Source organism: Perognathus longimembris, chromosome 17, assembly GCF_023159225.1.
Source record: "Perognathus longimembris pacificus isolate PPM17 chromosome 17, ASM2315922v1, whole genome shotgun sequence".
NCBI classification, from domain to species: domain Eukaryota; kingdom Metazoa; phylum Chordata; class Mammalia; order Rodentia; family Heteromyidae; genus Perognathus; species Perognathus longimembris.
The window spans coordinates 50799803-50816610 of NC_063177.1; the positions used below are offsets into that span (position 1 = coordinate 50799803).

General features: G+C 50.7%; 1 protein-coding gene across 2 annotated transcripts in view; it reads right to left on the bottom strand.

The window, feature by feature from the left end:
* The window catches only part of Sdk2 (sidekick cell adhesion molecule 2), a 218777-nt gene that overhangs the window by 47101 nt on the left and 154868 nt on the right, over positions 1-16808 (bottom strand). For both annotated transcript variants that reach the window (XM_048366286.1, XM_048366287.1), the window contains exons 13-21: positions 11120-11296; positions 10683-10819; positions 10051-10198; positions 8494-8634; positions 6374-6555; positions 5743-5858; positions 1440-1635; positions 1197-1295; positions 581-772 (exon numbers count right to left, since the gene is read on the bottom strand). In XM_048366286.1, the coding sequence (XP_048222243.1) occupies positions 581-772; positions 1197-1295; positions 1440-1635; positions 5743-5858; positions 6374-6555; positions 8494-8634; positions 10051-10198; positions 10683-10819; positions 11120-11296 (1388 nt within the window). The remainder of the gene's footprint in view (positions 1-580; positions 773-1196; positions 1296-1439; positions 1636-5742; positions 5859-6373; positions 6556-8493; positions 8635-10050; positions 10199-10682; positions 10820-11119; positions 11297-16808) is intronic.

Sequence of the window (16808 nt, forward strand, 5' to 3'; positions counted from 1 at the left end):
TTCAGAGGTCGTGTTGTCTTTGGGCAAGTTAGCTACTCCTCTGTGCCTCAATCAAATGGAGAAGATAATGACAACACTGACTCAGGATTGTGAGGGTGTCACGAGCTGGCGTTCTGGCATGGGGGTGTGTGTGGTTATATAAATGTCAGCATTACTGACACACAGTGTTACCGGGGACGGACGGGACTCCAGATACCATTTCGGTGGACAGGTTCAGGGATGAGAGCGTGGCAGCCAAGCCAGTTGTAGAGATCTGGGAACCACCACGGGGGTTATTCTAGTCCAATCCCTCAGGTAGGCTGTGGTGGCTCACGCCTGCAATCTCAGCTACTTGAGAGCTAGAGATTAGGAGGGGTTGTGGTTTGAGGCCAGCTGGGCAAAATGTTAGTGAGACCACATCGCACCTGCTGTGCCAAGAGTCTTGTGTGGTGAGAGGCAGAAGCCTCCACCTGGAGACGTTGGGGCCACAGGAATGATGGTTGTTGCTTAGGGCGAGGGCCCCAGACCCACAGAACAGGGGAGAAAGCCGTCATTTCCCACAAGATCAGGAAAACAGAGGCCAGCCCGGAGAAGCACCTACCTGGAGGCACCCCAGAGGAGATGGTGGAGGCGGAGACCTGGCCCTGGCCCTTTGAGGTCATGGCGGCCACCTCGATGGTGTAGGTAGTCAGCGCAGTGAGGCCGGTGACTCTGTACTCCAGGGTCACATTGGGAAGATAGTGGGTCACGCGGGTGTTGGTTCGGTTGTACTCCTCCCAGGAGATCCGGTACCCTGGTGGGAGCCCACAGTAATGACATGAGCTGGGCTGGGACCATCCATTGGCCTTGACCCTAGATTTGACCCTTGATCGACTTCCTGTTTTCCATGAGGCTGCCAGTCGTGTCCTCATTGGTGAGTAGTGGTGCAAGGGAGGGCGTGGCTGTCTGTGTCCCAGCTGAGGCCCAGGGTGTAGCCACCAAGGGAGGGGGGCAATGAGAGGAGAGGGAAAGGTCATCATGGCAACCCTGGGGGGGTCCCCTAAGACCTGAGATCTGGGGGCAGAGATGCGGGGAGGCGCTGCAGAGGAGAGCTATCAGTGAGTCCTCTGTGTGGTTGCTAAGATGTGGGGGTCACTGGAGGCCTGGACGAGAGCTGGCTGAACTCTCCTCAACACCCCCCCCCCCCACATCTGGATCCAGAGTCCCTTGGGGCCTACCTGTGAGGATGCCATTCTTCTCTCCTGGCTCCTGCCAGCTGACCTTCAGTGAAGTGTCCAGGATGTCACTGAAGCTGAGGTGTCCCACGGGGCCTGGCACTGTTCCCCAAAAGGGTCCCCCACCCCCAGCCAGGACAAGTTAGAGCCAGAACAAGGCCACACTGCGTGGGATAACTGCGTGAGCCAGGGCGGGAGGGGCTGGGGGGCTGGGGAGGGCAGCCGGGGAAGGGCAGAAGCACCTACCGTCCTCGTGGGTGCGCACCAGCTGGGGGCTGCTGCGGGGCCCGTCCCCCGGGGTGGTGAAACACAGCGCTGAGGTGAAGTACTCCGTGAACTTCTTCAGGCCGGAAACAAAGCCCACGTGGATGCTGTCTTGAAAGTTGGGCCGGGCGGTCACCATGGTAACCTCCTCTTCCAGATCTGGTTCCCAGGCGATCAGCTGGGGAGAGGCCAGCGAGAACCTTCCAGAAAAGCCCTGTTCCACGGGCTGGGCTAATGCGAGGGCCCCCAGGAAAGGGCGTAACAGGCACCGGAGACCTGTCCTGCCTGCGATCACTCGGAGGTGCTGGCCCATTACTTGAGCCAATGAGTTCAGGCAAGGAGCTAGATGCCCCCGCAAGTGCATTCGCCCTGTCCCGCCACAAGGAGGCTCTGCCGGCCCAGTGCCAAACCAAAACCCAGGCCTGTGTTAAAAACTTACTTCTCAGCCCAGAGCCAGTAGTTCACACCTGGGGAGAGCCCAGGAGAGACGCTTATCTCCAATTAATCGCCATAAAGTGGAGCTGTGGCTCAAGTGGTAGAGTGCTAACTAACCACTGAGTGGAAAAGCTCAGGCTCAGTGCCCAAGCCCTGAGTTTGTGTGCATATGCACACATACACACACACACACACACACACACACTTCTAAGAAACCTCAGCACAGCATTTGAGCAAACTTGGGACCCTCTAAACCCCAGGAACCAGGGCTTTACATCCCAGAGGCAGGTTGCACATCCTTTATTTACAAATGAGAAAACTGAGGGTCGGGGAGGCTGGGTGCCTTTGACAATGTCCGCAGCCAGGGACAGCCGAGGCTGTCAGTTTCCAAGCCCTGGTCTTTTACAGTTTTCACCCCACAAGTTGGGGGGCAGTGTCTCCTTTGGAGTTCCCAAGGCTTACATCCTATCGAACTGGGAACTTTACTTTGGTGGGTAATTCTGTCCTCTTGACAGTTCCAAGTTGATATTTCTTTTTCTTTTTTTTTTTTTTTTTTGCCAGTCCTGGGGGTTGGGCTCAGGGCCTGAGCACTGTCCCAGGCTCCTTTTTGCTCAAGGCTAGCACTCTGCCACTTGAGCCACAGCGCCACTTCTGGCTGTTTTCTGTATACGTGTTGCTGGGGAATTGAACTCAGGGCTTCATGTATATGAGGCAAGCACTCTTGCCACTAGGCCATATCCCCAGCCCAAGTTGATATTTCAATCTGCAATGTTACCTAGAGGTGAGGAGTCATCAAGAGACCCCGGCCTCATCTAGAAACCCATGCCTTTCCCTCTCACCAACCTCGGCACCTGCCTCCCATTGGTTGTCTAAGCCTGCTGCCTCTCCTAATTCTACCTCCTGCTCACCTCCTGCTCTTGTTTTCTGGGCTCTTCATCTGTCTCCAACAATGACAGCTGGTTTCCAAGATTTCCTCATTTATTTGAAGTTGATTAAATAGCAATTAATGCTGAAAAGCTACACTTGAGAAGCTTTAATAAGCATGGTATTTATAGATATAAAACAATACCACGCCAATGTCTCCTGATTAACTCACGCCCTATAACAATGCTTAATCTTCTCTTTTTCAGGGCCCTGTGTTTATAAAGGATGTTTTGAAATTTAATTGGTATTGTGGAAAGATAGCCTATAGCAAGTTAATTAGACACTAATTAGACCCTAAAAATACCAATCAGAAATACTAAGTGGCATTTAATAAGTATGTTAAATATCCTCTTTATTTCAGTTATCTTGTTTCATAGCAATTAAATTGCTCCAACTTCTTTGGAGTAGATGAAGAAATGAGCTTGATGTTTTAATTTAATTTAATTAATGTAAATTTGAATTAATTAGGCTGTTGGAATTAATTGTGTGGCGTGTTCCCCAGCAAGTGTAAAATTTGGGTAAATATTATTTTATTGGGCTTAAGTTAATTATAATCACTATCTTTTCTTAAAGAAATAAAGGCAAAAAGAATGACTTTACAGGTGTTTTGAAGCAGTGTCACTGGGCCTTGTCTACAGGAACAACGTGTAAGAAATGGTAAGTGAAGTGCGGTGTGGAAGGTAAACAATATAGACTCAGTCCTATAGTTCCTAAGATGGCGGCAGATCCAAGATGGCAGCAGATCCATGGCTTCCAGAGTTGGCTTCAAAATATTCACTATGGGGTGTGGAGCTATAGGACAGTGAAGTTCCCGACATGCCTGAAGTTCCTGACACGCCTTTGTGCTATGGTTTGGATACAAAGCCTCATGTGTTGAAAGTTTGGTCTCCAGCTGGGGGATCCCATCATTGAGAGATCACTGGATTGTGAAGGCTCTGAGCTAACCAATGCATCCATCCATTGATGGATAGAGAGCTGAATGGACTTAGGAGGTGGGGCCTGACTGGGGGAAGTCACAAGGAGAATAGCCTTCCAGGAGCCGCTCTTCTTCCTGGCCCATCTGCTTCTCTCTGTTTCCTGGCAGCCATGAGGTAAACAGCCCTCGTACCCACTTTGTTCCCTGCCATGATGCGCTGCCTCTCTCAGGTCCATAGCAACCCTAGACTGATGAATGCATACAAACAGAGCTGTGGTGTGTGCATACGTGCATGCATGCGTGCGTGTGTGCCAGTGCTTGAACTCAGGGCCTGGGTGCAGTCCTTGAGCTTTTGTGCTCAAGGCTAGAACTCTGACACTTGAACCACACCTCCACTTACAGCTTTTTACTGGTTAATTGGCGATAAGAATCTCATGAACTTTCCTGCCCAGGCTAGCTTCGAATTTCGATCCTCAGGTTTCAGCCTCTTGGGTAGCTAGGATTATAGGTGGGAGCCACTGGTACCCAGCTAAATGGAGGTGGTTCCCCCCCACCCCCGACATTTCCTACATGAATTAAATGTCTAGAGAGCCAAAAATCTGCTAACAGGGGATTTTTTTCCCTTTTTTTTGTAAATCATTTTCAACTAGGAAGCCAGGAAAAAAAAAGATAATATTTGCCCAACTTCATTTTGCAATCCTTATTGAAATTAATCACACAGGGCTGCCGAGGGCTGTCTGCAAAGGACAAACAGACTCTACCTTCCAGTGGGAATACACTATACCATCTAGGATGCATTGTTTTCTGGGGTAAATAAAAAGCCCCCATCAAACCTGGATCTGACTAGTCTCCTGCTCGATCTGCCAGTGAATGGAAATATGGCTTTCCAAGGACAAGTGCAATATCTCCCGCAGGGGTGCGGTCAGGGAAATCCAGCTTGGGGAGAAATTCTGCAGGACGGATGACTGCTTCTTCTCTAAATGAATTACAAGCCAAGAAGGGAGAGAAAGAGGTGCAAGAGAGAATCTATAGATCAACGGAGACCTTAAATAAAAAGCAAACAGAAACCGTGTGGACTCCATTGAGATAGAAGCCAATCCGTAGCAGAAATAATGTGGCACTCGGAGCTGGAGAGCTAATGACATCAGAGGGACTGCTGACATTTGTAGGCCTCATAATGTGGTTGTTGTGGTTTTGTCTTAGACAAAAACCGTATCTATTATCACTCCCTAAGAAGTATTTGTGGATGACATGATGTGTGGCCTGGAATTGGGTTCAGAATATTCCAGGAGAGCGGCCGAGGGATGGGGATAAAGGGACCCCAGCTGGCTTGTGAGTTAGTAAATCCTGAAGCTGGAGATGAGCAAATGGGGTTCATTATTGTCTCCCCTCTACTCTTGTAGGTGTGTGAAACATTTCAAGATTAAAAAAGGGGAAGAGGATTCGGGTGCTGGTTGCACACACTCGTCATAATCCTAGCTACTTAGGAGGCTGAGAACGAGAGGTGGTAGCCCTTATTCTGCAACGAAAATACAAACATTTTAGTTTTTAATCTTTATTTTTTTGTTGGTTGTGGGGCTTGAACTCAGGGCCTGGGTGCTGTCCCTGAGTTCTTTTGCTCACAGCTAGTGCTCTACCACTTTGAGCCACTTTTGGTTTTCTGGTGGTTCATTGGAGATAAACCGTCTCATGGATTTTCCTGCCTGGGCTGTCTTTGAACCATGATCCTCAGATCTCAGCCTCCTGAGTGTCTGGGATTACAGGCGTGAACCACCGACACCCAGCAGTTTTTTTTTTTAAATGGTTTGATGATCCTGGGGACTGAACTCAGGGTCTCATGCTTGCTAGCCAGATGCTCTTCCACTTGAGCCATGCCTCCAGCGCTTCTCTGCTCTGGTTCTTTACTGGGTAAGGCCTTGCTTCCTGCTGTGGCCAGCGGCCCTCCAGGTCCTGCCCCTCCTCAGTCCCACCCCACCTTCCATCTCCCTAGGTGAGGAGAGGCCTCCGTACCTTGTAGCCCTGGTTGATGCCGTTGATGAACTGGGGGCTGGGGGCGGTCCAGGTGAAGCGGATGGTGGTGGAGTTGGTGGCTTCTGCGTGCACATTCCCCGGGGGGACCGTGGGAACTAGAGGGGATCAAGGCACAGGTGGGCAGCAGGGGCTGGTCAGTCTGAGTGCTGTAGCACACTTGCTGGTTGTGTAACTGGGTGTGTATGTCTTATTCTTAGTTCAAGGTCAACGGAACTGGCCCATCCCACCCACCAGGGGCTGACAGATTAAAGGCAACGGACATGCCAATTATTTCATGCAGTATTCAGGTGAGTTTTGGGTGGACTATGGTGTGTAAGCTATCTCATCATCCAGGTAACTCCACTGCCAGTCCCTGAAACCTGGAAAGCTCTGTCCAGTCCTGTCCCATCCTGTGTCCACCCTGACCTTCTCCTCTTCTTCCTGGCCCAGCTACCTGGAGGGAGCCAGGCACAGGTACGCATTCCATTCAAGCACAGTGGCAAATCCTAAGTCAGGATGCTCAAGACTGGACAGGTGGAGGACAGGCCAGGGCCAGGGCCAGGGTCCTGGAGGCTGAGGACTGGAAAGCTGATGCACCTGCTCCTTCCAGCCCCCGTCTGCGTCTACCCACCTCCCTGCAGCGTCCACTCGGTGACCTTGCTGCTGTACACGCCCAGCCCTGCGCTGTTGTAGGCGGCCACTTCGATCTCATAGTTGGTCCAGATGATGAGGTCCTCCAGCAGCAGGTTGTTGACGTCGGCGTCGGTGATGTTCTTGAACTGGTACCCGACAGGCAGGCCGGCCAGGCAGTACCTGATGGGGAGCGGAGAGGAGGGCGTGGTGGGCATGAGTCCACCTGCACTGCCTTGCTCTCAGGACACTGCCTTGAGCAGCCCCACTGTCTTCTAGAAAGTTCTGCGACTCACAGCTGTCCTGTCCAGCAGGGTGGGTGGCCCCTAGCCTATTCGCCATGCAAGTGAGGAGTTGAGTCTGACTTTGATAAATTATTACTATTATTATTATTATTTTTTTTTTGGTGATACTTCAGGGCTTAAGCTGAAGGCCTTGTGCTTGCTAGGTAGGTAAGTAGATTCTCTACTGCTTGTCTATGGCCATACCACCCTGAACGCGCCTGATCTCGTCTGATTCTCTACTGCTTGAGCCATGCCCCAAATGGGGCATGTTTGTTTTTCAGGTAACATTTTTTGGGAGGGGGAGGGAGCGGCAGTTCTGGGCCTTGAACTCAGGGCCTGGGTACTGTTCCTAAGCTCCTTTTGCTCAAGGCTAGTGCTCTACCACTTACTTGTTCCACAGCTCCACTTCTGAATTTTTTTGAGTAATTTACTGGCAATAAGAATCTCACAGCATGATCTCCCTGATACATGACTGTTAAGATGGGGTGACGGAGAGACAGTAGAGACCAGGTCTGTGAAATCAAAAACTGCTTGTCAAATGGTATTTCCCACAGGACTGGGTCAGCGACCCAACATTATGTAACTAAAACCAAACAACTACTCAACATATAAAGGTCAAAAATTGACCTCTCAGTGGAATACAATAGCCCAAAAGCTATGTATGCACGTTCATATAAGACTACTGTCGACATATTGTCTAATGTCCACATTACATTTAAAGCCCTAGGCGAATTTTCTTGGGCTTGGCCACGTGGCTACTGTATATGTTCTTGATACATTGTGTATTGTGTATATGTCTACCTGACCTAGGGAAGGGAAAGAAAAACAGGGCGTAAGATATCACAAGAAATGTACACACTGCCCTACTATGTAACTGTACCATTTTGCACAACACCTTGTCAAAAAATCTGTGTTTAATTAATAAATAAATTACAAAAAAAAAAAGAGTCTCACAGACTTTCCTGCTGGCTGGCTTCAAATGTGATCCTCCGATCTCAGCCTCCTGAGTAGCTAGGTTACGGTTTCTGATAACATTTTGAGAATCCTCCCTCCCCACCCTTTCTGGACGCAGACAAGGATCCTTAAATCTCTGTTCCCCAGACAGCTGTGTTTTGAAATAAGGTCTGGATAATTTTTTCCCCTGGTTGTCCTTGAACCATGGTCCTCCTGTCTCCATATCCCAAGCAGATGGGATCACAGGTTTTTTTCCCCCCATGCCCTGCCCACCCATGTATTTTTTAAAATAATTTTACACAGCCAGAGTGACTGGCTAGAGAGCACACATCTAGAGATGTGTGTAGACTTCTGTTCGGTGCCAGTTTGGGGGTTTTGAACTCAGGACTTTGAGCTCTCACTTGGCTTTTGGGCTCAAAGCTGGTGCTTTAACCACTTGGGCCACACCTCCATGTCTGGCTTTTTACTGGTCAGTTGGAACCAAGAGTCTCACAGACTTTTCTGCTTAGGCTGACTTTGAACCTCCATCTTGAGATCTCAGCCTCCTGAGTGGCCAGGATTTCAGGTGTGAGCCGGGCGGGGCCGGCGGGGGGGGGGGGGAGGAATGCAGCTTAATTTTAATTTAGGAATACTCTATTTTGGCAACTTTCTTAAGCGAAGATTATGGGTATCTTCACCCAACGATTCCTGTTGCTTTCCACGGTAGACACGGCTTGAAGCTCCTCTAGAAGTCGAACCCAAACCATTCCTGCCACAGGGCGTACATTTCTCACCAGAGGCGGAGAAGGTGCCACGAATCTGCTGTGTTTTCCTGGCCACCACCCCATCCTCGCCCACCCCTGGCCCCTTGCTGGGTGTTCCCTGGGGTGGGGACCCCGCCTACCTGATGAGGTACCCTTTGAGGACCCCATTCTGGTGGCTCTCGGGAGGAGGCTGCCACTGGATCATGATGGATTGGTTAGTGCGGCCGCTGGCGATGACGTTCTGTGGGGGAGCCGTGGGGGGCTCCTCAGGGAGCGAAACCCTGTACCGGAGACCAACAAGAGCAGGTGGGCTCCCACCCATCGCCTCTGGGTGGGTCATGGGGAGGTGGGCTCCACCCTGCTCTCTCCCTCCCTCCCTATGGTTCTGCACACCTGCTGTGTGCTTCCGGGGAACTCACTGAACGTCTCTCAGAAGTTTGAGAATGCCCTGCTGGTTTGCCCAAACAACACGACACATGTCTTTACACACACACACCACACACACACACACACACACACACACGCGCGCGCGCGCGCCACCTGTGTATATTTTTGGTACAGTTGAGGGGCACAGGCCTTGGATTCCCATTTGTGGAGGAAGCCGCAGTTGGGGTGGACGGGGCGGGGGGGAGGGTAAGAGCCAGGCCGCTACTCTAGAAGTGGGGATATGGTACACTTCCTTTTCATTCATTGGCCGATTGGGGGGCGGGCCTTAATTTGGCCCCTGTATCTGACCAGCTGAGCACCAGGCTGGGGGTGTGGGGGGGGTGGGCCTGGGGTGGGTACAAGAGCCCAGGGACCCCCACCGGCCTCCTGGGGCCCAGCACCACCACTCCGTCTCTGATGCCTCTAGGGCACGCAGTGTTCTGGCAAAGCCTATTTTTTACATCGCTGACACTTATCCATTAAAAACAGAAGTTAATTATTTTTGATGGATGTCTTTCCCCTTTTTGTTTATTTGTATGCGTTTGCTCTGTGATGGATAGCTCTCCACCAAGTACTGAGACGCCCTTGCTTTTCGAGAGCCTGATGAGATGGGTATTTAACCTTTATTCCTGGTGACTCGGGGCCATCGGTTGGGGGTTCCGTGTGAACGGGACTTGGTGGTACAGAGAGTCCTGGGGTGGCAGCTACGTGCACGGCTTTGGTGCGTGTGATTTCTGACCTCTTGTTCAATGGCTGCTTGTCCTACTGGGTGAGCTGGATAGGATTTGCCTTCTCGAGAAAGGCTGTGACATGGTTTGCCTGCTGTTTTAACTTTTCAGTGTCCATCATGTAATAAGAAGCTTTGTGAGGACCTCCCCAGGGCCTGGCAGGAAGCAAGACACTGTGTGTGGAAACCCGAGGGGTCCCTACAACTTTCTGGAACTTCCTGGATGGCTGGGGGGGGGGGGCGGCAGAAGAAAGTGAGGTCTTTGAATTTACATAGCACATTATCAATAGGCATCTCATGAATTGGTCCGTGCTTATCACTCATCACGTTTTGTCTGTAGCACCCTGCCTGGGGCATCTTCCTTAATCCCTGTTATGTACGTGTTATCCCCCCCATTCTACAGAGAGGGAGGCTGAGTCCCATGGGGATAGAGAGATGCCCAGCCAAAGGCCCAGCTCTGCTCTCCGAGCTAGGTCTGAGTCGAGCAGTGTCTCCTGTAGCCCCTGCCTCATCTGGTGTGTCAGATCCCCCCGCTCCCCCTCACCTGTCAGTGTCCTTGCTAAACTGTCCTCTTCCCACGTCGTTGACGGCACAAAGACGGAACTGGTACGATCGGGCTGGGACCAAACCCTTGACCATCACTGAAGTGGCTTCAGGGTCCACGCTGGCCAGGAGAATGGTCCAGGGGGCATCTGCGGAGATGGGGGGGGAGGGAGGGGCGGAGGGGTGGGTGGGGCACGACCAGGAGGGGGTTTACCCTTGTCCTTCCCGCTTAGCCCAGTAAGGGCATCATGTGCACTATTTCCTTGGGATTCACGAGCCCATGTGACCAGGGAGCCGGAGGGAGCAAGGGCTCATGGGACCTGAGATGCCCTTATCTTTCCCCTTGAGGAACTCTGGGCCATCAGGTTATTCTTGTTACATTTGGAGTTCATGTTGCTGCTGCTGCGTCAGGCCTGGCATCAGGCAGCAGCTGAGCGGCGCGGGACAGGCGGAGGCTGTTGTCCTCCTTGGAGCGGAAGCTGGGCTGTAGAGGGCAGGATCTGCTGGGGGGGCCCCAGGCCTGGGGACCGGAGGGCGTGGGGACTCCAGCCCAGCATTGACTTGCACCATGTGTCAACGCTGAGCGGGGGGTACCAGAGGTGACGGGGGAGGGTGGCGGGGTGCGGTCCTTACTGTTCTCCGACATCTCCAGGATGTAGCGGATCAGGGGGCTGTTGCCGTCGAAGGGTTTGGCCCATGTCAGGTTGATGGCTCGCTTCTCTACCACGCTGAGCATGGCCACAGGGTGCTCCGGGGCGTGGGGCAGCTGCCTGGAAGACACAGGGGTGGAGGGGGCCGCCACACGGAACATGGCATCCCAGGGTCCACCGGGAGATTCCTCCCTCCAGAACGCCTCGCTCGGACCCCTGCTCCGGATGGAGGCCTCGCCGAGCTGAGCGGGAGGCCGAAGGCTGCATCCCGGAGGATGCTCGAAGGGCCTGCGCCCGGGTCCTGCATGGTCACGGGTGCTGACGTAAACAAGTCAAGCCGAGCCATCCCGGTGCCATTGCTTTCTCTGTCCCCCCGCTGGCCCCGAGCCGTCGCGGTGCCATTGCCTCCTCTGTCCTCACCTGACCCGCAGGTGGGCGCTGCGGGAGTCGTTGCCGCCGGCCGAGATCACCCTGCAGGTGTAGGTGCCGATGTCTCCCGACCATGTCTGGGAGACGTGCAGGGAGCCGTTCTTGTCCAGGCGGATGCGGGGATTGTTCTCCATGGCCAGGGAGGCCCCGTCCTTCTCCCACACATACCTGTGAGGAGGAAGAGCCGGGAGATAAAGGGAGGTCCTGGGGTGAGCCTCCCCCAAGGTTGGCCCTGGGAAGAGAGCACCCAAGACGGGCAGGGGTGGTGGTGATCCATCCACAGGGGTTTTTCTGGAGACGGTTTTGGCCAGGCCAGGGCTGAGGAAAGAATGAAAAGTTCCCACATAGACCCCGTTTGGAATTAGTTTTATGAGGAGGGTCATGAGATCAATGCGACTCTGCCACAAATTGACTTGTGTGTCCAGAAAAATCACTTTTGTGTTGGCCAGTCTGTACAAAGGGGGACTTGACCACACTCCGAGGGCCAGCCCTGTGTTGTGGGGTGCAGGTCACCCTGGGTCTCTCTCATGGTGAGTGAGGTGCCCCCCATCACCCCGGGGGTCAGGGTGGGGGAGCAGCCATAGATTCCTAGAACTCTCTGGAACTGGAGATTGCTTACAACAGTGATTCTGTGATATTCGAAACCTGAGTCTGAAAACAAATTACCAATTAAAAAAATACAGAACAAGGAAAAAATAAGGTGTGTGGGGTGGTGGTGGGGGGAAGAAAAAGACGAAGGGAACATGGAGGGTGCTCTAGTACTAGGACCTAGGGTAACATGAGTCTATGCCTGTCTTCCAGACTCTTCTTCCCTGAGTGGATGGGCAGGTGGCGGACGGCAGTGCCGCTGTTCTGGAGTCGGATGCCCAGGCTGAAGCCCGCCTCTGCCATTTTCCAGCTTTGTGATCTTGGGTGAGGTTACTTAACCCTGCTGTGCCTCAGTTTCTCATCTGTATGCAGGGATGAGTCCCACTTACCTTACAGAATCGCTGTAAGGACTGTGGAGCGACTAGAAAACACTTTGGCAGTGCCTGAGACCTGGACAGAGGTCAGTACAAGTCAATTTCCAGGGCTTTTCCTAACACAGCAGATTTCCATCAACAATTCCAATGACTTATCGTCTACCTGGATAAGCACCTGCCCAGATATCATTCATGCTGCCTCCATGTGTCTATCCATCTATTATCCATTCACCCACCTTTCTATCCATCTATTCATCATCCATCCATCCATCCATCATCTATTCAGTGCCAGCCATCTATCATCAATGGATCCATCGTCCACTTACCCACCCATCCATCCACCCATTCATCCATCCATCCATCCATCCATCCATCCATCCATCCATCATCCATTCACCCATTTGTCACCCATCCCTCCATTCATCATCTATTCATCCAATTCTCCTTCCCTCCTACTCACTATCTCTTTCTCCCTCCACTCCTCCCTCTTTCCTTCTCTGTACCCATTCTTGTATCCATCTCTACATTGGCCCATGCCTCTTACATCCATCATCCCTTTGCCTACCCACCCATCCACCCACACTTGCATCCATTTAACTATTAACCATGCATCTATCTGTCCATCCATTCTGGCCACCCAGCCAGCCATTCAGCCATCATCCATCCACCCATCAACTATCTATCCCTCAATCCATTTATCACCCACCACCCATCCTTCCATCCATCATGCATGCGTGCATCCATCTACCATCCATTCAATCATAGAGTAACGAGTGCTTCCATCCTCCCTCCAACCACCATCCAGGCACCATCCACCCATTCACCTACCCATCCACCCACCCATCCATCTACACATTCCTCCACACATGCATGTTTGTCTCCATCCACATGATGACTCTCACCCTTTTCCTCTCAACAAAACACCCCATATTCTTTAAAAAATGCCATTTCCACACATTTTGTGTTTTTTTTTAAATCAGAGATAGGGTGTTCTTTAAAATATAGTTATCTTGCCATTTAATTGGCTTCTTAATAGTGGAGAATCAGTTTAGTGCCTTTCTTCTGCTACTCTAGTTCATGCTCTGATGAACATCCTTACGTTTATATGCTTTCCAAAGCACTTCCTCAAGGAAGTAAGTTAATTTTTATGGCTTTGAATACATATCTGCAAAGGTACAGCAGTAATCACCTTCCATTCACCTCTTTACCTAGAAATGAATTGGTCTGTCTTGCATTTGTGGGATGGGTTGGATTTTCCTTAAAAGCAAATTTAGTTGCAGACGGTGAATTCCTGCTTCAGGACCATCTGTGGCGCGGGCCTTCTTGGCTTTGAGATGTGGTGCTTTCGAAAGCATCTATCTCTGTCTTGGAAGTGCCTGTGCCAAAGCCACTGAATTTGAATCTAAGGAGTCCTAGGAGCTCATTAGGAATACAGGGGGACAGAAGAACAAGTTAACAGCACTGGAATGTAGCTAGCCAAAGCCAGAACGTGGGGCAGTCTACAGCGGGGGAGAGGAGGGCGGTGAGGAAAGTATTACCCACTGCCTGCTTGCAAATAAAGTTTTACTGAAACACAGATATGTCCACTGGTTGACCCATCGTCCTTGGCTATTTTTGGACTTATTCCAAGTGGAAGTGAGCAGTGGAGGTAGAGATGCTGCAGCTTCCAAAGCTTTAAACAGTTACACATTACAGAAACAGCGTGCTGACCTTGTCTGTCCTCAACAAATTGGTGACATGAAAACAAAACAAAAAATGAAAAAAAACAGAAAGAAGAAAAGAGACACACAGAGAGAGATGAAAATAAATGAGCTCTTTCAACAAAAAGTGCCTGCACAACAGGATATGGACATGTAAAAAACATTAACTCTTCCCAAAATTAATTCACAACAGGTGCAAAGGTCTAAAATTCCTGGAAGATAACAGAAAAATCTAGATGCCTTTGTGTTTGGTGCTGACTCTTTAGATCCAGTACTAAAGGCAGGCTACATAGAAGAAGGAACTGAGAAGCCGGATTTGGTCAAAATTAAAAACTTCTGTTCTTCCTCCAGATAATTGTCAAGAGAATAAGAAAGAGAGGCCATAGACTGGGAGGAAAAAAAATGTTTGCACAACAAATATCTGATAAAGCAGTGTTATCCAAAATATCCAGAGAGCTGAAAAGTCAACCCCAAGAAAACAAACATCCTGATTGAAAAAGGGGCTCGAGTCCTTGACAGACAGCTCTCCAAGGCAGACACACAGAGAAGAAGGCAAGCAAGCGGCCTAGGAAAAGACGCTCACAGTCTGGCACGAGGGAGATGGCAAGAGAGCAGCCGGGAGGCCCATAGCGGCTGGGCTCCTCAGCTGACATTGCTTGTTCTGGCTTGGGAGTGCATGGTCACTCATGACTGGTATTGGGGGGCAGGGTGGGATGGGAGGATGCAGAAAGTACCACTCTCCCAGAGAAAGGATGGATGGTTTTTTGCAAGACTAAGCATACTCTTGTTACGACCTTTGAGTCTATGATTCTAACTACTCAGGAAGGAGGCTGAGATCTGAGGATCACTGTTCAAAGCCAGCCCAGGCAGGGAAGTTCCATGAGACTCTTAGGTTCAATGAACTACCGACAAGCCCAAGTGGAGCCGTGGCTCCAGTGCTAGTGCATCGGTCCTGACCAGGAAAGCAAAGGGAGACTCCTCCATCCCTGTGGCCCAGCCCCAGTACCCGCGCACACATGAATAATTAACTGACATGGGAGGAGAGGCGCAATAGGATTCGAACAGAAGAAGCAGGTTAAGGAATGGTATCCTTCTAGTTCTTTTAAAAAATGGCACCCAAATATTATTCTTGATCACGCATAATTCTCGCTACTATTATTTTTTGCTTAGCTACATTTCTACGTTTGTCTTCCTAAAATGTAGTGAGCTCATTGTATAAGAAAAAAATAAGCATTTCCATTACTATCCCTAATGCTAACATGGATTGTTTCAGGCTTGGCCTCCATCCGGGCTTGGATACCAAGCGGAGGTGTCGTTTTGGAGGTTTTTATCCTGGCAGCCCATCCCTCAACCCCTGAGCTCTCACCTCTGAGGCACGGCTTTATAATATGTCCCCCAGGCTGGAGGGGCCGGTACTAAGTGTCACCTGCTTGGTCATATCCTTCACATCCTTTCTAGGCTGTCTGCTCAGGGGACGGACCCTGGTGTGTTCTGCAGCTAGAGCAGATTTCCTTCCTTCCTTCCTTCCTTCCTTCCTTCCTTCCTTCCTTCCTTCCTTCCTTCCTTCCTTCCTTCCTTCCTTCCTCCCTCCCTCCCTCCCTCCCTCCCTCCCTCCCTTCTTTCCTTCTTCCCTCCCTCCCTTCCTTCCTTCCTTCTTTCCTTCCTCCTTCCCTCCTTCCCTTCTTCCCTCCTTCCTTCCCTCTCTAGAGCAGGGGTTGAACTCAGGGCCTTGTGTTCGCTAGGCAAATGCTCTATCACATCCCCAGTCCTCTTTCTTTCTTTCAATTCGTTTTTTCAGACAGGGTCTCATGCTTTTGCCTGGGTTGGCCTCAGACTAAAATCGGACCTCTGACTCCTGAGTAGGTGGGATTATATATGTTTGTCACTACACTCAACCTAGAATGGGTTTTATATCCTGGACACATAGTAGAATCACCTGGGAGCTTTGAAAATGCCGAGATCTCCCCCACTCCCCATGTACCTCAGGAAGATGGAGGACAGAAGGTCCGCCCCCCCACCCCCTCTTCCCCCCCCCCAACTAGACAGGTTTGGAGGGGAGATGTAGGTCTGGCCTTGGGCACTAACAACCAAGTTGGGAAAGGGGGTAAGGGACCAAGTCTTTTCTCTCTTCCTAGCTTTTTGTTGTTGTTGTGAGGCCTCAGGGCCTGGGCATTATCCCTGAGCAATTTTGCTCAAGGCTAGCTAGTGCCTTGGGCCACAGTGCCACATTTGTGTTTTTTGTTTTGTTTTTGTTTTTTTTGCGTAGTTAATTGGAGATCAGAGTCTCACTGGGATTTTTCTGCAGGGGCAGGGTTTGAACTGTGATCCTCAGATGTCAGCCTCCCGAGTAGCTAGGAATAGAGGCATGAGCCACTGGCACCTTGCTCTCTTCTGATCTTACAAAGATTGTTCTAGGTGGTAAATTTAGCTGGAGAGGACTCCATACAGGGAGCTGGGAGAGGAAGCTGCCATTTGTAGGCTGTTGTGGGGACTCCTTGAAAGTGAACAGAAAAAACAAGACTTCTGAATCCTTTGGTTCTCCAAGAATTAGTTGAAGGGCTGGGGATATGGCCTAGTGGCAAGAGTGCTTGCCTCATATAGATGAGGCTCTGGGTTCGATTCCCCAGCACCACATATACAGAAAATGGCCAGAAGTGGCACTGTGGCTCAAGTGGCAGAGTGCTAGCCTTGAGCAAGAAGAAGCCAGGGACAGTGCTCAGGCCCTGAGTCCAAGCCCCAGGACTGGCCAAAAAAAAAAAAAAAAAAGAATTAGTTGAAGAGGACTAAAACTCATGAGCCTTTCCACAAAGAAGCAGATGACACATTTATAAATAAAGTATTGGTTTAAAGTGTTACTGGATGCATACCAATGGCTCAGGCCTATAATCCTAGCTACTCAGGAGGCTGAGATCTGAGGATCATGGTTCAAAGCCAGCTGGGGCAGGAAAGTCTGCGAGACTCTTTTTTATTTTTATTTATTATTATTATTTTTCTTCTTTATTGTCAAAATGAAACACA